General features: G+C 37.3%; 1 protein-coding gene across 4 annotated transcripts in view; it reads right to left on the reverse strand.

Annotated features, from left to right (window-relative positions):
- Mon2 (MON2 homolog, regulator of endosome-to-Golgi trafficking) overlaps nt 1-24,911 on the reverse strand; it is a 119,144-nt gene that overhangs the window by 28,430 nt on the left and 65,803 nt on the right. For 2 of the 4 annotated variants that reach the window (XM_008846140.1, XM_017801364.2), the window contains exons 13-27: nt 24,721-24,802; nt 23,706-23,890; nt 22,748-22,860; nt 21,703-21,807; nt 21,268-21,348; nt 21,117-21,190; nt 20,691-20,781; nt 15,805-15,906; nt 15,529-15,531; nt 13,692-13,802; nt 10,085-10,260; nt 9,336-9,498; nt 7,438-7,731; nt 5,991-6,189; nt 1,832-2,460 (exon numbers count right to left, since the gene is read on the reverse strand). In XM_008846140.1, the coding sequence (XP_008844362.1) occupies nt 1,832-2,460; nt 5,991-6,189; nt 7,438-7,731; nt 9,336-9,498; nt 10,085-10,260; nt 13,692-13,802; nt 15,529-15,531; nt 15,805-15,906; nt 20,691-20,781; nt 21,117-21,190; nt 21,268-21,348; nt 21,703-21,807; nt 22,748-22,860; nt 23,706-23,890; nt 24,721-24,802 (2,408 nt within the window). The remainder of the gene's footprint in view (nt 1-1,831; nt 2,461-5,990; nt 6,190-7,437; nt 7,732-9,335; nt 9,499-10,084; nt 10,261-13,691; nt 13,803-15,528; nt 15,532-15,804; nt 15,907-20,690; nt 20,782-21,116; nt 21,191-21,267; nt 21,349-21,702; nt 21,808-22,747; nt 22,861-23,705; nt 23,891-24,720; nt 24,803-24,911) is intronic. The other 2 variants (XM_008846141.2, XM_017801365.1) reach the window with 1 other exon arrangement.

Raw genomic sequence — 24,911 nt, forward strand, 5'->3', positions numbered from 1 at the left:
CGTCTTTATTCTCTTTAGGGAAATTTATAAACTACTATTTGTATGCCCAAATCAGAGGGAAAGTATGATGAACATTACCTAATGAAAATGTTAAAAGAATTACTTTGATTTCAATTGTGGAAATTCATACCCAGAAAATAACTTTCAAATGCCAGATTCTCTTAAATTTTGAGTTTTGGGGGCTAGAGATAGCTCAGTGGTTAAGAGCACTGAGTACTCTTACAGAGGACCTGGGTCTGGTTCCCAGAACCCACATGGCAGCTAACACCCGTCCTTAACTCTAGTCCTTCTAGGGGATCTGACCTCCACAGACACTGCAAGGCATGGGTGCACTCACATACATGCCGGCAATACATTCATACACACAAAAAAATCAAGTATTTTTAAAAATTTTGAGTTTGTCCACAATTTGTTTCTTGTACAATCCAAGTAAGGTGAAGCAGGCAAAGAATCACTGCTTAGCCAGACTATGCTCAGAGGCAATCAAAGGACATCGTGGTCATCACCAGAAGTATCAACAGCCTTACCATGAACATCTTCATCATTCTACTTGGGTGTAGTACAGTCCATTAGAGACATGATTTATGCTACACAGATGAGCATGGGTAACAGAACCTGGCTCTGCTTCAGTTCTGCTGGATTGTCTTAGCTACTGCATTGGAATGACTGGCTATTGGGTTGACACTCTGTTGTTGTTTGTTTCTTGAGACAGGGTCTCACATGTAGATCAGGCTGGTCTCAAACTTCATAGAAATCTTGTCTCTGCCTCCTTACAGATGTGATTCAATATATCTGGGTTCTGTTTAGTCTTCTTTTTAATTACATTTTATTTGTGTATGTGTGTGTGTATGTGTATGGTGTTGTATATGTGCACATATGTGTGCCACTCCATATATGTGGAGGTCAGGGGACAACTCTGGGAGAACCCTTCTACCATGTGGGTTCTAGGAATCAAGCTCAGATCATCAGGCTTGATGGCATGTGCCTTTACCTGCTTTATCTTGCTAGCCTCTGTTTAGCATTTTGATGGTTATGAACTGTGGTTTCATTTTCCTTCGATAATTTAAAAGTTTTATTTTGACTTAATCTTGCTTCCTAATCTGGATCTGATTAACAGAGGTCTGTTTAATGATGATGATTATTTTTTTTTTGTAAAAACCAAGGTTCATTGCTAAAAATACATGTTTTAAAACTGCAGTGAGAAAAATATCCTTCTGTTTTAGTATAGGCTCTCCATAATTTCAGAACTAAATTTAAGTACAGATTTAAAAAAACCTCAAAATACAGCCGGGTGTGGTGGTGCACACCTGTAGTCCCAGCACTTGGGAGGCAAAGGCAGACGGATCTCTGTGAGTTCAAGGCCAGCCTGGTCTACACAGTGAGTTCCACCTGGGGCTACAGGGAGACCCTGTTTCAAAAAGACCAAAAAAATAAAACCAAAAAATCAAAAACAAACCCCAAACCCCAAAATACAATCCCATTAGTTGTGAATTTTCTAATCATAAAGTATCTTACTAAAGTTATCTCCAGTATCACATCCTTTTACTAGGAGACACATGGATAAACCCAAACTGCTGGTGAACTGTTGGAATTAGAGGGTGCAGGCAGTTTCTTAAGACTCAGTACTGAATTCAACTGCTTAAAAAAAAAAAAAATCAGAAAAAACTAAGTTTCTAAGGTAAGTAATTCTTGAGAATCCTAAATTTATCCCGAAGTATGTATACACAACAATCCTGATAATCCAAATTTATCTTCCAAAACCTATTACAAAGTAAAAAAGGCCAGAAAACACCATTCATTATGGCTTCCATAGTCATTACAATAACATTACCTTTTGGAGAACGTCTAAAGCTGTAAGTACAGCTTCCTGTAAACTTGTCAGAACTGCTTCAGTGTAAGATGGAAGAATGAAAGGGGATGCATCAGAACTTATCGGGACTGAAACAGCACTGTGCAGTATTACTCCTAGCCTCTGCAAGTCATCCATGCTGAAACCAGTTTTAATGTGTTGGTAGAGAGCTGGGAATATCTGAATTAAAGCTGTAAGAAATGGCTGGCTGGGAATAAAAGTCAGCTTATCAAAAGTAATAGGAGGTTTAGTGCTTTCCGAACCAATTCTATACCAGGTATTCCATGCAGCCCACCAGAGATTCAAATCTTCAAGGTCATCAGTCACTACAGGTGGCTCTGAACTACCATATCTTCCAAGTCTTTCTCCAATGGAATCTGTTCTTACAAATGGCCTGTTCAGGCCAGGGCCCGAAATGGTTCCTATAAGGACAGGCACGGGTACATTAACCACAGGTGATGTCTCAGGCTTATCCGAGTCTCTGGCAGGGGACACAATCTGTAAGATTTCCTGGAAGCTTTTCAGAGCAGCCAAAGACACTTCATTGTTCTTGCTGAGTGCTGCTGATTGTATGTGGTCCAGAAGAACATCCCAAGCTCTTGAAAAGTCTCCTATGTCAAAAAGAGTAGGAGAAAACAATTAGCATAAAAGTGATGAAATTTTCTCATATTAAACACTTTGAAGTGTATTTGCTTTATTTTCTGCTTACAGTACCATAGAACTTAAAAGAATATAATTAGGTATTAAGATAATAAAAATATGAATTAGGGACCGGCAAGGTGGCTCGACAGTATGGTGCGTGTCGCTTGACTCCCGGCGTGGTGTGTGCGGGCACCCTGGGGTCTCCGCCACACCTGGCTAATCCCGGCGTGAGGCTGGCTGCAGGCGATGGGGGGAGCGCGCCTGGGCTCCCGGGCGCATTCACTCGGGATGTGGCCCAGGGTCGGGTGTGCGTGCCCTCTCCCGCCGTGGTTCTGGTCCCGCTGGCTAGCTAGCGGCTGGCGGGCCTGGCCGGCTGCGCCTCTCTGGAGACCGCAGGTGTAAAGACTTCTCTGATGCTGGCTGTAGCTGATAGCTACACACTTCTCTGGAGCGGAGAGCTTCTTCTGCTACTAGAGTATTATCTAGTCGGGATTCCGCCTCTATTACACCCTTATGCCCTTCCTCAGGATTGCGGAGTCCTGGCCAGTGAACTCCACAGGGAAGAAACACGGAGGCGGCGAAAGCTAGGATATCCGTGGGTCGGTAACGGAGCGTGCTGCTCTCCGGTGAGATCAGGTCGCCGGTAGTAAGACACAGGACTCAAGGCACGGCTTAGTCTGTGTTTACTGCTTTATTGTATCTCTGCTCCTTGCTGTCCAGCTCTCTGCTGATCCAGCTTTCTGGGACCCAATCTCCGGGTCTCTGACCTGATCTCCGACTATTAAGAGAAGACTAGCATATTTATATACCATGGGGGTAGTGGTAAAAGCTTTTAGATACTTTGTGAGATATTCTATTTACATGTGGAAGTGGGTTTCTGCTAGACTATTGTCCACCTGTAAAAACCACACACAGGAAGGCATGGTATGCATAGAGCCAAAGGCCATGTTTATGTCAGGGCATCTGTGGCGGCCACTTCAAAGGGAGAGACAGGAAAGATGCCAGAAAGCACCTTGCTATGAAAAGGAGCCCGCAGCACATTCCCCGAGCTGCATGAGCTGTCCGGTGTGAAGGGGCTTCGACTTTTGCATAACAGAGGTCTCCCAACAGACAGGTCTTTTTAAAGGTACTTGCCACACAAGCCTGATGACCTGAGTTCCATCTACAGAACTGACAAAAAGCCTGACATGGTGGCTTGCATCTCTAAACCTATATTCTTACCACAAGATACGAGGTGCAGACAGGACAATCCCCCAGAAGCTTGCAGGCCAGCTAGCCTGGAATATTCAGAGTGGCAGAAACAGAGACTCAGCTTCAACCAGGTGTAGGGAGAGAATTCTGCCAAGTGGTCATCTGACTTCCACATGCATGCCACACCACGCACCCCTCCCCAAAAAAATTTTTAAAAGTGAATTAAAATAACACAACCCAGAAAATTCTCTACAAATAAAATCATATGAGACTAAAACAATAAATAAAACCACTGAACTGTATGTCCAGCCAAAGATGTTCTCATTCCTAACCACTGGGAAAACTGCAACTTATAAGAGTATGATATATGATTTTAATGTTTAAATATTTAAAATAAGCTATATATCATACTTCTTAATTCTATTTTATACTTTAGCTTTCATATTAAAATAAATTTATAGCTGTGAGTTTTCTTAAATATATTTTCCTAAGTTAATGAGTTAAGAGGATAAAATGCATCATAAAAAAATAAAATGTTCTTGGGCTGGTGAAATGCTCAGGGGGTAAAGGCACTTGCTGTCAAGCCTGAATATCCAAGTTCAATCCTGGGGACCCAGATGGTAAGAGGAGAGAACTAACTCCTGCAAGTTGTTTGGGGATCTCCAAATGTACACTGTGGCATGCTGTATGCTACCTACCCACACATACACAATAAATAAACAAATAAATAAATAAATACTCAATAAACACAGTGTACCTTTTCTAAAAGTCTAAAAGTTAAAACATGTAATTATTTATCGTACAAGGATATGTTAAAGATGAATGTCCTGATGTTCACATTATGAAAAAATTATTCAAGCCACCTGAGCTACCATAAAATTTCATTAAAAAAAAAAATCTAAATCCAGGGCCAGAGAGATGGCTCAGAAGTTAAGAGTATTGGCTGCTCTTGCAGAGGACCCAAGTTCTGTTCCCAGCACAACATGGCAGCTGACAACTGTTAACTCCAGGTAAGTAATTTGCACACTGAAGCAAAACACCCATGCAAATACAATAAAAATAAAATATACTTGAAGAGTTGCAGTACCAAAAAGAACCAGATTGCCTGGAACTGGAGGTAATAGGTGTAGAAAGAGTAAATGTGGCTAGCATTTAACATGGGAGGTTAAAAACAGCCAAATACAAAATGATGAAACAATACACAGCCTGCAACCATGTACAATGGCATTTCAGGCCCCCAATACTGCCAAAGTGAAAGCTTTACAATCTGCCCTTAGGTTCTGAGCCTCAACTACTGACATTCCCGGTTGGACAATTTTTGTTTGGGGCACTGTCTTGTAGACTCTAGAACATGCATCAGCACCCCTTGCTCCTACACCCCAAATGACAATACCATTTATCCTTGCCAGTGTGACAATAAAAATTTTTCTAAAATTACCTAATGTTTTCTCTGAAACTGGACCTGAACTTGGCCATGCTTAAGAAGCACCAATCTGCATCAGTAGCATCCTTGGTGCCACGCTACAGAGGTCAAGAAGCAACAGATTCCCTGGAGATGGAGCAATATAGGCAGTTGTGAGTTATCTGATGTGGGTGCTGAGAACTGAACTTGGGTCCTCAAGAAAAGCAATATGCATTCTCAACTGCTGAGCCTCTGTTTTTGTGGTTTTTTAAATTTTCTGTTAGGATGAAGGCCTCTCTTTTGAACATATTCAATATGGTCTGGCCTCTCAGTTTTTACCACCTCACTGAAGACCACACTTGTCTTTGGTCTCTGTTTCAGTCCTTCCAACATGCCAGGCTCCTCACTATTCCTCTCTCTTTAGTCTTTTACCTCTTCATCTATAAGAGTTTCCTCACTTCAGTTTAGCCTGTCCTAATGAACTCCTATTTACCCTTCAGATCTCAGGTAAAATATTGCCTTCTCAGGGAGCCAATGTAGACCTCACTGGCTCATTTCAAACTAAATGCTGCACTAAATTGCTTTATGACATTTATCACTGTAGCCATTTGGCATTTATGGGCATAATTATGGCTCCTCTCTCATGCCCAGCATAAGAAAGACAATGTATATTTTGCTCATCATTATACCCCTGAATACTAGTCCACAGCAGGTAGGAATTATTTTTTCTCAATGAAAATAAACATGAATATGCACCCACCACACAAACATAAAGGCTGTAAATTAAGAATTATTTTCCTTGGGTGGTAATGCCGTTTATCAATTCTAAAAGAATTTTCTATGTGTGTTCCAAACCCCTTTAACATGAATTACTTCTATAACCAGAAAAACAAAATATTTATATACCTAAAGGTTGGAGTAAATATCTTCTAGTATTGAAGATTCTTGCTACTCCAGCCAATGTTAATACCCATGTCTCAGCCCACTGCTTTTCTGCTGTATCCCTTGAATGATGAATGAGAATATTTCCACCTCCAGACTCAATCTTTTCTTTGTCTGCAGTTGTAGAAGATTCTCGAACTCGGTCCAATAGATGAAAGAGTACCTAAGTATTTATAAAAAGGTCGTATAAAAAGTATTGGTGGCATGGCTTAAATAACAGTAAAAGAAACTAGAGGTTTAGAAAAATATACAAAATTTCATTAATCCCTGTAACAAAGGTGACCACGCATTCTGAGGTTTATCCTTAAGGTCATGGAAAACAAAAAAGTACAACAGACTGGATAGAACATCACCTAAGGCTTGTTATCAATGGAATATCTATGTGGTAAGATTGTAAAAAGCAAAGGCCCTTCCATCCTTACACAAGCCCAGGCAAAAAGTGGGGAAGTCTGGAAGAGTTTAGGACTAGATAAGGATGCTAGGAAAAAAAAAAAAAAATCAGCAAGTATTTGGAACTTGGGTAATATTTATACTAAAGAGGAATAAGAACAAAGAAAAAAAATAAAGCATATATGTTTTTTGAAACAGAATCAAGGGAAGAGAAAGTTTCAAAGTGAAGTTGAACTAACAATGCTATGTGCTACAAAAGCTGGTGGCATGTCTTTAATCCTAACACTTGGGAGGCGGAGACAGGCAGGTTATGCCTGAGTTTGAGCACAGCCTGGTCTACATAGCAAGTTCCAGGCCAGCTGGGGCTATACAATGAGATTCTGTCTCAAAAAATAATAAAATAAAATAATACAAAACAAACACTACTAAAAAATGAGTAAGATTGAGGATTGGGCGTGCGCAAGCAGAAGAGCAGCTATAGCCCAGGAAGGATTTCCATGGTTCTCCAAATGTGTTCTCTGAACCAGCTGTGTCAGTACTATCCAGGAGCTTGACAGAAATGTAAATTCTCAGGCTCCACTCCAGCCCCTGCTCAAAAAACTAAGGGCTAGGAAGAGAGGTCAGTGATGGAGCACTTGCCTAAGCATGCATAAGGCCTTGGGTTCAATTCCCAACATAGCAAAAAAAAAGGAAAGACTTTACATGTTACTTTAAGGGGATGGTGACCCTCTATGGTTTACCAACTCCTGGTTTTACCATTTGGGAAAATCAGGGGGTGCGGGGTGGGGGATGAGCAGACATTGACATGAATCTATTAACAGATGAAGAAAGAGGTGAGGTTTTTAAAATTAATTTATTCTACGTAAAGTATGAGTTAAAATATGACAAAGCTACATTTCTGTTTTGCCAAATAAGTAAACGCATGGAAATTATTCTTTAAAAAATAAGTTTGATTGAAAAACTATAGATTGTAAAAGTATGTGTCAACTAAAAGCTAACAGCCTAAATGATGTTACAATACCTTCCAAATAACAGTGTGCCAGGTAGAATGCTGTAGCAAAGTTCCATGTGCACCAACTGTAGAAAACAGAGTCTGCCCCGCACTCTTCCTTACAGCAGGGCGGGGGTCCACACAAAGTTCACCCAGTTTTGCATAAAGACATAACCACAAGCAATCAAATGGTGGTGCAGGATGGAATGGCCGATTTAAAGTCACTCCTTTCTCCTCTGCCTGCTTTTGCTGCGCTGCCTCTTCTTTATTTAACTCTTTTTCAATAGTTTCCCCTCTTTGGAAAAAATAATCTGAAATATTCCACTAAAAAGAAAAATGGAAAAAATATTGCTGTATCATAAATTTTGTTTTAAACTTCAGAAATCTCATGTAACAGATTTAAAGAAAACATTTTCTCTGTCAGCTTCCCTAATTGTAAGAAAATGTGGGGAACCATTTTGTTTTAGCATTAACTTTCTCTTATCATTTTATATTTTATTATAAAAATATTCAAGCATATATTGAAGAAAATATGAAATTCAGTGTATTAATATACACATCACCTACACAGCAATTGTTAGCTATAAAAACATAACCACAATAGCATTACCACAACAAAATTAATAATTCATTAATATTACTAATTTATAATTTCATATAAAAAAGAACAGGTACTGTCTTAAAGCATACCTAGGACTTCATTCCCAACCATAATAAAGTATGTGAATTAATGATTACAACAAAAAAATATGTATAGTGGATCCAATACTGTGAACATAGACATAAACTAAAGGAGGTGACATCTAGCAAATGTAACACTGAGCTAACCAACCACTCTTTGGGAACAAGTTTATATTTAACATACTTACATTGTTTTCCATGGTTACATTTTTCACAGAAAAATACATTTACCTATAGTGTGTGGGAAATTTTAAGTTCAATTTTATGAAACTTCTGAGTTATAATACACATTTAGGAGATTCTAAATAATTCCTTTTAAACACTAACTTTACCATATGAGAGAAATTTAAGTTCAACTTTACAAAACTTTTAAATTATAATATACATTTAAGAGATTTATTATAAATAATAGCTTCTAAATAAAAAAAATACATATTGGGGATAGTTCTTTTCATGTTTACTTTGTATAAAATATTGGCAATACCCTGATATATCTTCCTAATTCTTCAATAATTCTTTATTAGAGATATGTAAAATAAGACTCAAGAAGTCAATAATTCAATAATCAGTAAGAGCTAAACATAACTAAAACACAACCTATTTTCAGAGCCTTCCACTATGATATGCTATCTCTTAGTATCTAATAGGGTATTGTTGAGAGACTATAGGTCTACATAAATTATAAATAAAGTTTTATTACTAAACAGTGTATGAAAAGGTTCAGGTATTATTTAAGATCAGTTTCACACTAAAGGCAACTGATGATTTTCCTTATGAATATTTATTGCTATTACTTTACTAAATTCTCTCCTGACAGAACTTGTAAAAGTCAAACTTTGGCTCAACACATAAAAACTGTTCCAAATATACTGCTTTTAATAGACTACTTTCTATTATTTATTTGTTTTGTGTATTTGGGTGTTTTGCATGCAAGAGCATCCATGCAATGCCCACAGAGGCCAGAAGAGGGTGTTGGACACCCTAGAACTGGAATTATGGATGGTTGTTAGCCGCCATATCAGTGTTGGTAACCAAACTTGGGTCTTCTGCAAGAGCCAGTGCTCTAAACAGCTGAGCCCTCTCAAAACCCTGGATTGTTTTCTAAATTATGTTATTCATTTCTTCATTAAAGATATGTTTGGGATGTAAACATAAATTTCCACAGAGTCCAGATAACATTTGCTAAGTATTCACTCCTGTGTAGCAGTTATCTCTAAATTATATTACCCTAAGGCAATGAAACTTACCAATAAGCCTATTGAAGTTAAACTAATATTCAGTTCTTGGTTATGAAGTCCAAAGCTACCTGCAACATCTACAACAATCTGTAGACAAGAACAAGGCATTGTTGGTAGAAAATCTGTCACAACCAACTGAAGACACTGGAATGCAGTTCGTATTAGTGATTCTCTAAAAACACAAAAGAAATGTATATTGATCACTTAAAAGAATAAGAACACAGTTACAATAATTTATGACCATTTCAAAAAAAAAAATCCTAAAATGTTCCCAAATGTACTCAAGGTAAATTCAAATAGCTTTTAAAAGCACAGGAAGTCATTAATAATTACAGCTCTGCCCCCTTAACCACTCCACTGGAGCTTCATTCTGTAGCACAACAAACTACCTACTCAGAATAATCAACAAGCATGGTATTTGGAATTCACTAAGCATAGAATAAATGTTTAATAAACAAATGAATAAAAAGGCATTTTAAAGCAGTTGCTTAGACTTTCTAATATATGAGGCTCTTTGGATGTGTTACAAAATTTGTAAACTTGGTTTATCTTATTATAAGAATCTTATATTGTAATATAAATGCAATAAAATAGAAAACTTTTATCCTCTTAAAACAAAAGTAATACTTGAAAGTTCCCTGTAGTCACCTGGGGGTAAGGTTATGGAAAGCTATTACAGATCTTGGATATGAGCAAGAAGGGTATACATAAAAATCTCTCCACCTCTTACATTTTGGGTACCGATTTCAAACACTCACCCTTGATCGTTTCTGATTGCTCCCATGACTCCAAGAACTAATGGCCAGCCAGGCCCAAGACTATCTCCCTGACTCTGCAGAATCTGTAGCACACATTCTAATTGCTTGAGTCGAATATCTGGATGGTTAATATTGGACATCTCCTTTAATGGGTTCAGTAAAAGTAACTGCAGTCTCTAAAAAGGGGATAAAAAGTTAATTAGGAAAAGAAGTCCAAAGAGACAAGAAGGTTTTGTTACAGCCCTGTGTCCTCACCACACTTTTATTTTTTGAACACTGGTCCAGAAGTCCTGAGCTCAAGTAATCTAGCACCTCAGTTTCCTAAGTTCTGGGACTACAGAGTACACCAGATTCCCTGCTTGTAGCTGCTTTAAAAAATCTTTTTTTAGGCCGGGCGTGGTGGCACATGCCTTTAACCCCAGCACTCAGGAGGCAGAGGCAGGCGGATCTCTGTGAGTTGGAGGCCAGTCTGGTCTACATAGCAAGTTCTAGGCCAGCTGGGACTACAGGGAGACCCTGTCTCAAAAAGACAAAAAAAAAAAAAAAAAGGTCCAAATTTTTACAATTTTCATACAATGTAGTTTGATAGCATTTAGATCCCCTCCTCTATCTGTATGTACCTCTTCCCACTGCCCTGCCCAAGTTAAAGTACTCTCAAATATATACTATGGCCTATAGAGTCTGATTTGTGCCCCCAAATTTCTTTTAGTGTGGGTTCATCCACTGGGCTCACCAAGAGTCCCATCCCTGTAAGACACTGTCTTTCCCCATCTCAGCATCTATCAATTGCCAAAAAATTTCTTAGGTTGGGTTAGGGTTTCTTACCCACTTCCCCATGTCTAGCCTGGGATTTTGTTTTGTCTGGTTTGAGCTTGCATAGGACTTCTGTTACCACTACTGTGGGTTTACATGAGTAACTGACCAGCTTGCCTGGAAGACTGTGGTGTCATCCACATCCTCTGGCTCATAAAATTTCTTCCGCAATGATTCCTGAGCTCCAGGAGACAGCAGTTTGAAATAGCTGCCCTGGTTGGGGATAAGCACTCTGTAGCCCCTTGTTCTTTGCACACTGGCCAATTGTGGACAATTTCTCTAACAGTAATCTTTAGAGGTTTACTTTGTCAACTACCTCTACTTTTAAATAAGAGGAGAAAAACAAACAAACCCATCTTCAGTATGTTGTATTTTGGAATAAAAGTGTAGTTACCTTACTTATAAAAGCCATTATATATAGAAATTAATCTCAGTAAATGAAATATATCTTTAGCTCTATTAGAAAAGAAAACAATTTCCAAAATCTAATACTACCTTTCATTTTCTTTATTAATATATAACACATATTTGAATGTAAAATTCTCAAGTAATCTATAATAAAAGCTACATATGCTTCAATAATAATTACTAAGAATGAAACAAAGCCAAAAAATTTGACGGAAAGTTAAAAAAAAAAAAGCACTCAGTTCTATACCTTTCAGCATCTAAAAAGCACATCATTTTAGCTTTCTTCTTTCAAAGTTTATTTTATTTGGTTCACTCTCTAGACAAATTCATTAAACTTTCACTATTCACCAACTAAGGTAGATATTGAGGATACTAAAATGAATAGGCAGTGAGCTTTAAAAAAAAAAAGTCTCGGGGTTGGGGATTTAGCTCAGTGGTAGAGTGCTTGCCTAGAAAGTGCAAGGCCCTGGGTTTGGTCCTCAGCTCCAGAAAAGAAAGAAAAAAAAAAAAAAAAAAAAAACCAAACAAAATGCCAGGCATGGTGGCACACGCCTTTAGTCCCAGCACTCAGAGGCAGAGGCAGGCGGATCTCTGTGAGTTCAAGGCCAGCCTGGTCTACACAGGGAGTTCCAGGACAGCTTTAAAAAAAAAAAAAAAAAGTCTCATGCTGGGCCTGGTATACACCTGTAATTTCAGTACTCAGGAAGCAAAGGCAGGAGGACTGCAAGTTCAAGGCCAGCCTGGGCTCTATAGCAAAATTTGTCTCAAAACATCAAGAGCAATGGATGTAGCTCAGTGGTAGAACACTACAAGCTCAGCATGTACAAGGCCCTAGGTTCAATCCCCAACACCAGTCAAAAGTAGTAAAAAGCAAAACAAAATCCGTCAAGTTGCAGGAAAAAAAAAATCACTAAAATATAAATTCTACAAGAGCACAGTTTTTTCTTCTTATTCATCATCCCATTCTAACAGCTGTACTCAACAATAATGTGCTGAATAAATTTCTAGAATATACTCATAACACAGTAAGATGACAATGGGAGTGGCTTTTAACATGCTTGCATCATTCTTAGTCTTAAAACAGTTAAACCTGGGTGAACTTTAAAAAAACTTGTAAGATATATGTGAGTTAATAAGAGAGGACAGAACAAATAATGACAAAAGCAAACTCTGAAACTATAAAAACCAAAATCATTTAAAAATAAAAACCTACTTTATTGGGGCTAGGAGATGGCTCAGTGGGTAAATTGCCACACAAGAATGAGGACTGAGTTCCCATCCCCGGCACCTACATTAAAACGTCAAGCACAGCTGGGCATGGTGGTGCATGCCTTTAGTCCCAGCATTTGGAAGGCAGAGACAGGTGGATCTCTGGGAGTTTCAGGCCAGTCTGGTCTACATAGTGAGTTCCAGGTCAGCTAGCTACAGGGAGACCCTGTCTCAAAAAGACCAAAACAAAAGTCAAGCACAGTACACATGTGTAACCTTAGTGTCGTAGGGGCAGGGACAAGTCAATCCTGAGGGCTCAGTGGCCAGCCAGTCTATAATAAAATGCTCCAGGCTCATTGAGACCCTCTCTCAAAAATAAAGAAGAGGGTGGTAGAGGAAAACCTGACAGCAACCTCTGGCCTACACATTCTCATTCTCTCTCTCTCTCTCTCTCTCTCTCTCTCTCTCTCTCTCTCTCATACTTGTTATGCCGCCTCTTGTTCTGTCTCTGTATGAGGATAGTGACAGGCAAGAATAGGGCAGAAGGGGCCCTAAAGTGAAACCTTAGCACTTGATGATGAGGGAAACGTAAGAGATTACAAGACTGATTTCAGATAATTTAATCAGTGTCAAAGTCAGTCTCTCTCTCTCTCTCTCTCTCTCTCTCTCTCTCTCTCTCTCTCTCTCACTTGTTATGCCGCCTCTTGTTCTGTCTCTGTATGAGGACAGTGACAGGCAAGGACAGAGCAGAAGAGGCCCTAAAGTGAAACCTTAGCACTTGATGATGAGGGAAATGTAAGAGATTACAAGACTGATTTCAGATGATTAATTTAATTCAGTGTCAAAGCATTTAAATTTATTTTTATAAAGACTATCCTAAAAATCTGTTCCCTTCAATAAGAAATCTATAGCCTACAAATAAAATAGAATTATTAAGTTTAAGAATTCTATGTTAGATACCTGGTGTGGTGGTGCACACCTGTAAAATCCCAGCACTCAGGAAGTAGGGGCAGGAGGAGAAAGAATTCAAAGCCATCCTTAGCTATACAGTGAGTTAGAGGACAGCCTAGGCTATAGGAAACATGTCTCAAAGAAGAAAACTTGTACTAAAATATTATTGAACTGGTAAATTAACACAAAATTGAATTGGAAGGAGGATTATCAAATGTGTTTTTACCTGGTTCTGTGAAAGTGGAGGCTCATGGTTAAATGTCAATCCTGCTTTAATAAGTGATGTTAAAGCTTCTGCTCCCCATTCTCTCATTCGGGAGTTTGGATGCTGGCAGACCTGAAGAAACATTATGTTTAATACAAATTAAATGTTTAATTGTAATAATAAGGAAGGAAATACACATCAATTCTAGAAAAGAGGAACTGAAATGTGACATTTTTAAAACTAATTAATTATTTATTTTTGGCCTTTTTTTTTCTTCTTCCAGAAATTTCCTTTTTTTTTTCTTCCAGAAGTTATACAATTTACTTGTTCTTTTAATTGTGCTTTTTAAATTTCATACATTTCCCACTCAAATCCAGACCCCTCACCCATCCAGGCCTCCCCGATCCCATCACCAGAACCTATGTGCTCTGTCATACATGCTGAGTCCTATTCATTCAGGTGTTTGTACCCAAATGTCCTTCAGAGTAAATGTGTCCACTGGAGTCTAGTCAGCTCATCCAGTGGTTGTTATGTAAGTCATATGCTCCCTCACCCAGCAGCAATCAATCTCAAATAGTTCTCAATCTAGTGTTGGCCCGCCACCTATTTCTCACCTCCTCTTTGGGCCCTTGTTTAACTGAGCTGACACAGGTCCTGAGCTTGACACCACTGCTGCCACAGGCTCACATGAGCAAGCCTCCAGTGGCCTGGAAACCTCCACCTCCCTGTGTTAATGAATCAGCCGTGGCTCTTACACTCTTTCTGCCTCCTCTTCCGCAATGGTCCCTGAGCTGTGGGTGGGTGAGGTTCCGTATAGGAGTCCCATCCTACACGCTAGAGTCTCTTATAACACCACATTTTTTGTTCTTTTTCACAACTTAAAAATATGAAATGTTCAGTAAAGAGCAAAAGAAAAATTATATCCAAAAATGTCTGTAAGCTTACCTTCTGAATAAGGCAAGAGGAAGCAACAGAGAAAAGACAAAAGAGAAAAGATGAAACTAAAACAAGTCATAGAAAAGAAAGGATTTCGTGATAGTATGGGACCTGTTTTCAGAGTAGACAAACAGTTTATTTTAAGGGTTTTCTTCCTTAGGTGCCAGTACAGAACCCAAGACCTCACTACTTGATAAGATAGTCCAGTCTCTGGCCATACTGCACCTGTCCTTTAATTCATAAATTTAAAACCAATAAAATGGGTTAAAGCTTATGTACATTTGTTCCTTTACTAAGAATAGTATCTTTCTCAGATTTCTAAAATAACATAAAATGACCATGGTACCTGAACTACATACAAACACACGTACTAACAGAAGAAGCTAGTTGTTAAGCAGCAGCTAATTATTAAGTCACTTCAGTCACAAGAAAAATTTAGGTAAAGTATTCTCTATGATTAGTGGCAACAAACAGCTTTGCCCAGCTTTTTACAAGCTATGCCCATTATAGTGAAGCTGTGATAAGCTGTGTTTGCTACTCACTCATCCCCAAATGCTTGGAAATTCAGAACTACCTGCAACTGAAGTAGATCAGGAGATCGTGTGATAAAAGGAGACCCCAAACAGATAGCTGATATCACTGATACTCCTGATTTTAAATTTTTTACTCATTTTTATCTGATAAATGCAAACTGCTCCTTACCCAAACTAATTACTATACAACTTTAGTCCTTTGAAAAAATATATAGCCAGAATGCTGGGCATGGTGGTGCACGCCTTTAGTCCCAGCACTCGGGAGGCAGAGGCAGGAGGATCTTTGTGAGTTCAAGGCCAGCCAGGTCTACGTAATGAGTTCCAGGACAGCTGGTGCTACAGGAAGACCCTGCCTCAAAAAAAAAAATTACCAGAGTGGTAGAACTAACCTTCTTGGATGTTTAACAGACATACTTTGAGGCCTATACTAATTTGGTCAGAGGGACATAAAGGACAGTTTTTTCTCCTTGCCCTCCTAGGTTGACTAGTTACAGGATGTGGGAGACAGGCTTGAGCCTAGGGTGAAAGTCCTAATGAACACACACACACACACACACAGTCAGAAAGGGAAAGAAAAAGGTAATCATTTACCTGGAATCACAAGCTCAATATGCATGCCTTTATCAATAAAAAATTAAATGTAATATTTAAGAATGACAGTTCACCTCAAGTAGATGGCCAGTTAGTGGTCGCCATAAAATTTCTATTCTGTGCATATTAACCAGACCAGTTTCTAATAGTTTGGCAACAGCAAAAAGAGATGGTTCCTAAGGAGAAAACACATTACATTTTGATATGATATGGAGAATTCTGAGATCTCTGTAAATAAAATAGAAGAATATCATTGTGGTTAAAATGATTAGTTTGTATATATAAAGTAGCAGTAATATAACAGAACCTGTTCATGAAGTCTTTCAGCCAACCTTAAATATCTAGATCATTTCCTAATTTCCCAAAATTATACTGATATGAAGAATGAATAAATTACAAATCTTAGTCTAAAGATCTACAGGTCTAATTTAAAAAAAAAACTACATTCTTAAATATTTATGGTACCAATAACATTTGCAATATGGAAATGTTTAATGGTAGCTTTCTTCCCTAGTAGAAGTCAGTAAAATAGGTCACATTGGGGCTTCAAGACAAATGTGGCATGTGCCAACCTGCAGGTGACCTAAAAATTGTGGTGGTAGAAGAATTCATGATTATAGAGAAATTTGGTACAGCTGTTTTTTAAAACCAATGTCTGTAAATTTTAACTGTCTGGAATCGCATCTTGACTATACCACTAAACAGGAACACGACCCAAGGTAAATTATAGCACCTACTGAAAGTTTTAATCTGCAACATGGAGATAATAGCATAGAAACTAGATCTTATCGGAAAGTGTATGATAGTCTCCCCAAGTGATGCACGCCTCATATAACTTCTTCTCCTTCTTCCTTTTTTAAAAAAGGTATATACAAGTCATGTGTAGCATTTAAAAGAACATCCAAAAGTCCAGGATTCATACCCAAAGACTTTTACTAAAGAAGTTTTAAAAGCTGTGTAGTTGACTGATAATATATACCAAAAGTTAGAGCCATTACCAAAGAAGTTAAGAAGGAAGCTTTGGAATGAGGCATATGTTTAAATTTTAATCTACCAATGACTAAGTAAGTAGTTCCAGGGAGGTTACTTAAGCTCTCTATGTTCATTTGTAAAAAGGGAAGGCTATCTTTGAAACACAGAGTAGCTTTACATATGCTAATGCTTGGCATATAGTAAGAACTCAAGAAAAATATATGCTTTAATAGTTTGGTGTTACACTGTGTTGGGTAACATGCCAGCACAGGTTATCACCACCTTGTGGGGGAAAAAAATAGACTTGCAAAGTTTGTGATAAACTACTTTCTTAACACATAAGTAGAAATTCCTAAAATGAGAATCAAAAAGGAGGTGCTAAGGGCTGGGAATGTAGCTCAGTTGGTAGAGCCCTTGCCTAACATACACAAAGCCCTGGGTTCAATTCCCAGCACCATATAAATCCAGCATAGGAACACATGCCTGTAATCTAAGCACTCTGGAGGTGGAGGTGGGAGGACCAGAAGTTTAAAGTCATTCTCAACTAGAAAGTAGTTTGAGGCCAACTTAGGTTACATGAGGCCTTATTTCAAAAAGAGGTAAAGATGCTGGTCACTTTAAAACCACAATTGAATAATTCCTAGAAGAAGGATTCCTAGAATAGTTAACTCACTCAGAATAGTTCTCATCATTAAGCGTTTAAAAATATTTTACAAAAATAAAGTTCTCTTTTATTCAAAATACTTGCATATTAAAATGAATATCTTTTCCATTTAGAAATATTTCTAAAATCTATACTGCACACTTTTATAACACATATTTGAATAGTTTTATGTTATAACTCGGGACTCTGTGACTTAAAACTTTTTCACGCCATATGTACCAATTTTAAGGTAGAAATCTCATTTTTGCTTTGTCTCTTTTGGCAGAGTGTCATAGATGTAGTAAGTATTCTGTGTTTAAAAAGAAAAGTTTGCTGATATTTCATTATGGTACTCTACCAAAATACTAGTTTTGTGCTAAAATTTAATTTCAAGACATAAAAATTTTCAAGATATCAAATAAACAGATTAATTATTATATTTTATAGTATTTTTGCCTGGATTTAGAACAAATTATAATATATAGTTTCAAACTTACAAGTTTATAAAATTATCTAGCTATATGCTATATAAAGTTATACTCTAATTGGGATGGAGAGATGACTCAGTGGTTAAGAGCACTGGCTGCTCTTGCAGAGGACCTGGGTTAGAATCCCAGCACCCACATGGCAGCTAACAACCATCTGTAACTCCAGTTCCAGGGGATCCACCACCTTCTGATCTCCACAGGCATTGCACAGCACGGGTGCACTTACATACATGCAAGCAATACACTCATACACATAAAATAAAAATAATAAATATTTTTTAAAAAGTTATACTCTAATTAAGAACTTTTGAGGCAGAGTCTCATGTAGCACAGGCTGACCCAGAATTTATGATATAGTAAAATACAGCCTTGAACTCTGATCCTCCTGTCTACACCTCCTAAGCACTGTGATTATAGGTGTGTACAGCCACACATGGTTTTATGTGGTGTCAGGGATCAAGTCCAGGGCCTTGTGCACACTAGGCAAGCACCCTATTAACTGAGCTACATTCCTAGCTCAGGAACTTCTTAGAGAAAATGAGTCACAAGCCACAGTATACAGAATTTTAATTAAGGATTTGGTAGACAACATATTTTTAGGCTGTACAGTTATACATTAAATAAATTATAGCTTTTAGTGATATTCTGATTGTCTTCATATATTTGCAAATGGTCAAACTGTATCTTAAAATATATATAGAAAGGAAAAAATATATAGAAAGGAGATTGGAGACGGCTTAGCAGAGGAGCACAGTTCAGTTCTCAGCACCAACATTGGGTGTTGTTAACTGTAAATCTATCTCTAGGGGACTCAATGCCCTCTTCTGACCTCCATGGGCACCCACACATACATAAATTAAAAGGTAGGGGCTAGAAAGATGGTTCAGTAGTTAAGAGCACTGGTTGTTCTTCAGAACACTCGGGTTTGAATCACCCACATGGTGGCTAACAACATCCATAACTCCAGTTCCAGGAGATCTGATGCCTTCTTCTGTCTTCCATAGGCAGTGCATAACATTCATGCGATACATGCTTACACATAAAATAAAAATAAAACGGAGATCTTTTTAAAGGTTAAAAAACTCACTCAATTTTATGTGTTATAGAGTTTATACTGAGTACAATATTGTATAACTGTAATAATTCAACTGTAAACCTAAAAATTTACAGCCAATTTTGAAAAAGATGCATCTTAGCTCAGAAAATTGTTATTGAATATGTCAATGCTGTTGTAATGAAATGCTTCTTCTAAAAAATGTATATTTATATACATTGTATATAATAAAAATATGTAAAATTAAAAAAAAAAAAAAAAAAGTAGAAAGGCCTTCATTTTGGTTTTGTATGGTGCTAGGGATTAAACCCAGGACTTCATGTATATTAGACAAGCACTGTGAGTTATACTTCCAGCCTAACAGCAAAAACCTTACTTATTATTTTCTTTTCTTCTAATTCTGAGAAAATGTCTCACTGTTTAGCCCTGGTTGGCCCCAAACTCACAGAGATCCACCTGCCTCTGTCTTAGAAGTACTGGGATTAAAGGTGTGCACCATCATGCCCAGCTCTTTTCTATTATTTTCTTTTTCATTTTTCTTTATACATTTTTGTGGTGATGAGAGAATCAAACCCAGGGTTTCCCATAAGGTAGACAAGTGCTTTACCACTGAGTTATGCTTCTAGCTTCAAAAGCTGTTCATTCTAGATGTTTTGGTTGTTAGTCTTAAGTCTTTTATGGCTGAGCTATCTCTCCAGTTGAAAATTAGTTCACTTATAAGCTCAAATTTTCCTGTGCTTTACAAATATAAAATATTTTGAATATGAAAAGAATGTTCTCAAATGCTAATATTCAAAAGTACTATTCTACTAATTAATGAACAATGAAGAATTTAATTTCAAGGTAAGGAGAATTATTACCTTCAAGAAGAAATGATTAGCTCCATATTTGCCATTCCAGTAAAGGCAACCATCCTTCTTTTAAAAAAGGCAAAAAACTGAGACAAATATTTCTCTCTTTTTTCTTTTGACACATATCTGTTGATTTAAATCTTATATTACCCAAATAATAATTTGCCTTTTTGGGGTTCTTTTTGAGACAGGGTCTCCCTGTTGCCCCAATTGGCCTGGAACTCTCTAGGAGACCAGGCTGGCCTCAAACTCACGGAGTTTCGCCTGCCTCTGCCTCCCAAATGCTGGGATTAAAGGTGTGCACCACCATGCTCGGCTTTGCTTTGTTTTTTTTTTTGAGACAGGGTCTCCCTGGATTCCCAACTGGCCTGGAACTCTCTAGGGAGACCAGGCTGGCCTCAAACTCTCGATTCATTCGCCTGCCTCTGCCTCCCAAGTGCTGGAATTAAAGGTGTGCACCACCATGTCTGGCTTTGCTTTGTTTTTTTTTGAGACAGGGTCTCACTATGTAGTCCCGCCTGGCCTGGAACTCACTGTGTAAACCATGCTGGCCTGGAACTCACCAAGATTCCCTTGCCTCTGCCTTCTGAGTGCTGGGATTAAAGGTGTGTGCCACCATATCCAGCCACCAGATCATAAATTTTAATTATAAGTACTATCAAAATATTCTATAAAATTGTGTTGCATTATTTGTAAAAATATTAAGAACATTTAGTACATAAGAAAAAAAGGACACAATTTAAGTTCATATTAGGTATTTAGATAAATTACATACCGTATCATTCTCTCTTTATTCCTCCTTCTACAAATAATAACCACAAATGCTGAAAACCTAACAGGCTGCTATTAACAAACAAGGCATTAGTCCTACCCACTAAGATCATAATGGCTCTATAACTTATATAACTAATTAACGTTACCATATTTAAAAAAGAAAGGGAAAATACCATACCTTATTATTTCCATAGGCCATTTCCATTGCTTCTAGAGATAAAGAGCAAAGTGCATTTATTAAATGATGCAAAGATACATCATCAAGATACCTAAAATGAAAACAAAGAAGGTATTTTTACTCAAATATACAGCTAGAAACAATGGATCTACCAATTTAAAAACAGACTTACTGGGGCTGGAGAGATGGCTCAGTGGTTAGGAACATTTCCTGTTCTTCCAGAGGACCCAGGTTCAATTCCTAGCACCCACATGACAGCTAACAACCATCCTTAACTCCAGTTCCAGGGGATCCAAAACCCTCTTCTAACCTCTACAGGGGCATTGCACACATGTGGAGCACTTTTGTACATGCAAGCAAAACACCCATACACATAAAATAAAAATAATAAAATACTTTTTTTTAAAAAAAAAAAAACTGACTTACTGTGAGCTTTCAAACAATCTGGAAAGTATATTAGAAATCACTGGTAAATCTGTCATCACTGCTGTTGTTAGAACCTAAGAGAAGGATAAAATCAGATGTAAAGTGTGACATCTCAAGACGCACTCACAGGGCAGGAAGGGTTTTAACTTACTGTACTGGGTCCTTCTACTGCTCTTCCGGGTTTTAAGGCACCACCACTACTAGGCTTTAATCCCAGAATCCATACAAGATGCTGAAAATATAAGCAAAACAAAGTTTATAAAGCTATAAAAATTCCGGTAACAACAACAACAAAAATCAGTGGTAGCTTCTAGCAATAAAAATTAAAATCAGTAGTTCTCTAACAATTAGCATTCATATAAAATAATTATAACAAGTGCAGGCAGTAGAATTTAGGCCATTATAAGAAGTAGGCCTAAAGATAAGCCTAAAAAAACTTCCTAATATATAGGAATATAAGCCAAATTTTATTCCTTCTCAACCTTTTTCTTTTCATACTATTTAATTATTAGGTTTTTCTTAAGCACCAACAGGCATTGTTTAATTGTTACCAATCACAAATCTAGTATCTGATACTACAACATACCTGAAGAGTTGCCAAGACAAGTTGCCATGATGTTCCAAGAACAGCGCCATGACAGTGCGCCAAGTTAAGCAGAGTCCTCATACACTGAATATTTTTGGAAGTTAGCTATGTTGAAAAAAGATATAATTGTAGTAACTGCTGAAATCTTTCTTTAACCAAGAAAATAAATTTAAATAAAATTCTTAAAAATTAAAAGCTTATAAATCAGTATTAATGCATTCAAAAATTGTCTTAAATAAAAAACAATATTAAGGAAACAGATTTGTATGGTTTTGTAGAAACAAAATTATTTAATTAAAAGTTTTTATTATCAGGGGTAGGGAGATGGTTCAGTGAGTAAAGTGTTTGCCATGTAAGCACAAGGGCTAGAGTTCAGATCCTCAGAACCCACATAAAATGCTAGGAGGGCATGGCAGCATGCTTATAATCCTATCCACTAGGAGGCTGAGACAGGCACACTGGGAGCTTGCTGGCTACCTAGACTAGCTGGAGAGCTCTGAGATCAAGTGAGAGACTCTGCATCGGTATGGAAGTTAAAAAAAAGTCAAGGAAGACACACGATGATGAGCTCTGGCCTCTACATACATACACATGCATGCTCACTTGCATACATGCATGTGCCCATAAATACATAAACATGTACACACACATACACATACACAAAGACACACATGGACAGACACACACAGAGTTATATTATCATACTGATTATAATAATAGCAAGAGAATACTTTCTTCTAAAAATATTCTCCGAGCTAGGCATGGTGGTACACACCTTTAATACTAGCACTTGGGAGGCAGAGGCAGACAGATCTCTGTGGTATGATTGAGGCCAGTCTGGTCTCCATAGCGAATTTCAGGAAAATGGGGACTATAGGAAGAGCTTGTCTTGAAATATCAAAATATAAATTTAAATAAAAAAATAAAAATATCTTCCTGGTAAAAATAAGTAATTATATTTGGAAGTAAAAAAAGGGCTCAGCAGGTTTCCTTGATTAATTGGTAGCTCATACCCCCCTAAAAAATCAACTTAGATGTGTATTACCATTACTGTTCCTTGAGGCTGAACTGCTAGTGGTTGACCCACTGCCACAACTTGCTGGTGAGACTCACTTGATGGACTTATCATCATAACACTTTGGCCCTGAATAGAATATGCTAGAACACAAAGGAAAGCCTAAATAAGTACAATATTGTTTATACTGCTTTCAAGGTAATGTTACTGTAAAATATTAAGTTCAACCATACAATTAAACAATTATAGCCATTATCTAGATGCAAATATTCTGAAAATTCTCAAGTTTCAAAAACTAAGAGAGCAAATATGAAGCAATTTTCTATATAACTTTGAAAAGTTATAAAACTTTAGTGAATGTTTCATAAGCAAAATAGAATTAGGACATATTTAGTATTTAAATATGAATTCTAAGTATACTTTTCTAGTTACAGGTAAATAAACTTTGGATGTGCAACAGTATCACATTGAAATACATATATATTAATGGCAAAAAAATCTTTGTATTAACCAAGAAAATAAATTTTTAAATGTTAGCATAATGTAAGTGGCTGCAACTCTCACTGCTCTAGGACAAATTTAAAACAGCAATTACATTTCAACAGCATGTTACAGTTTACAAAGGAGTGTCATACTTGTATTACTTTATCTGCATAATTATTATTTAAAATTGCTATTATGATATCCTTTCCTCTCCTCCCCTTTTTCACTTAAAAGCAGAAAAAAAGGAGATTTATTCAATGTTGACACACTAGGAAGAGAAACAAAGAGGTCCAGTGGCCTCTAAGTGCACTTCTCCCTTACCTTTTAATAAGGTAAGATAACTGCTTTAAAGAGGTGGACGAAATTGAAAGGACCGGACACCCACTTCCCCAAGAAGACACGATCAGTAAGTAGAAGAGCACGAGGCCTGAACTCAGAATTTCTGTGTCTCTATGCTTTGTCATCCCATCAGATAAAGAAAGCTCTGTACAAGTTTATATCTTACATTTATTGGAAAACGTAGCTGCAGTGGTGGTATTCAGTACAGTAAGAGCATAATGTGGGGGCAAGGAACCTTTGCATATTGCAGTGATAAAGGCATCTCTTGACGTTACAAGGCCCAATCTTCCACAAAGAGCAGCCATAGTCAGTTCAGCTTTTAAAATATTCTCAGTGGCAGCCTCATCTGTGCTGAAAAAAATAAGGCATTTTGCTTATCTGATTAACTTATTTTAACTTATACTGTAAAACAACAATGTGGGATTAGGTATTTAGTGAGATTTTAAAGAAAAGCTTAAACTTAATATACTTAGGAAGGAATTTTAACCCATTAACATAATATCTAAAACACTGAACCAGAACTGGAAAAAAAATCAAGAACTTAAAAGATTTAACTTAAAATAGCAAGCATTTTATTCATCTGTTTTTTGTCTTTCTTTCCTCTCTCTCTCTTTCCTTCTTTCTTTTTTTGAGACAGTATCTCATTCTCTAGTCCAGGATGGCCTCAAACTCACAGTAATCCACCTGCCTCAGTCCCTCCGGTACTAGAATTATAGGCATGAACCACCATACCCAGTATCAAGCATTTTAAATCAATTCTGAAGAGAAACATCAAAGAAATTTAATAAAATTATCATCATTGCAAAAGCAGTCTTGAGATGATATAGGTGTTCCATAATTTGAGAACTAGATTTTCAATTAAAACATTATGACAACAATGCTAGTGAGAGTTCAGGCAAACATCACACACAGGATGGAAGAGGGGGATGACAGAGAGAATAATGCTCTTAAAGAAATGATGTGAGATGGGACTGTTAATTAACCTGATTTAACAATTATACAGTGTACACATGAATTATACTGTATTCCATAATACGTGAAATCAAAAAGTAAGCAATAATGTTCTACTCACAGAAAGAACTAAAAGTAGGAAATCAATTCCTGGGACAAATCTAAGCAAACTACTTGAGCATGTGTTTTAACTGTGATGATGTAATATAAAACTTACAAAGATTCAATACCTGGCATCAAGAAGGAGTGAGAGCGCAGCAAGAAGACCACACCAGCAGGCACTCACCATCTCTTCCCACACAGCTCTACTAACTTCGAAGAAAATACAACATCTAATTATACATGGCATAATCATTATCAATAAATAAATTTAACAAATCTTCCTGATCATTTGACAATGCTAAAAATATTCTATCAACAA

The sequence above is a fragment of the Nannospalax galili genome, unplaced genomic scaffold (assembly GCF_000622305.1).
Source record: "Nannospalax galili isolate Female #2095 unplaced genomic scaffold, S.galili_v1.0 scaffold202, whole genome shotgun sequence".
NCBI classification, from domain to species: domain Eukaryota; kingdom Metazoa; phylum Chordata; class Mammalia; order Rodentia; family Spalacidae; genus Nannospalax; species Nannospalax galili.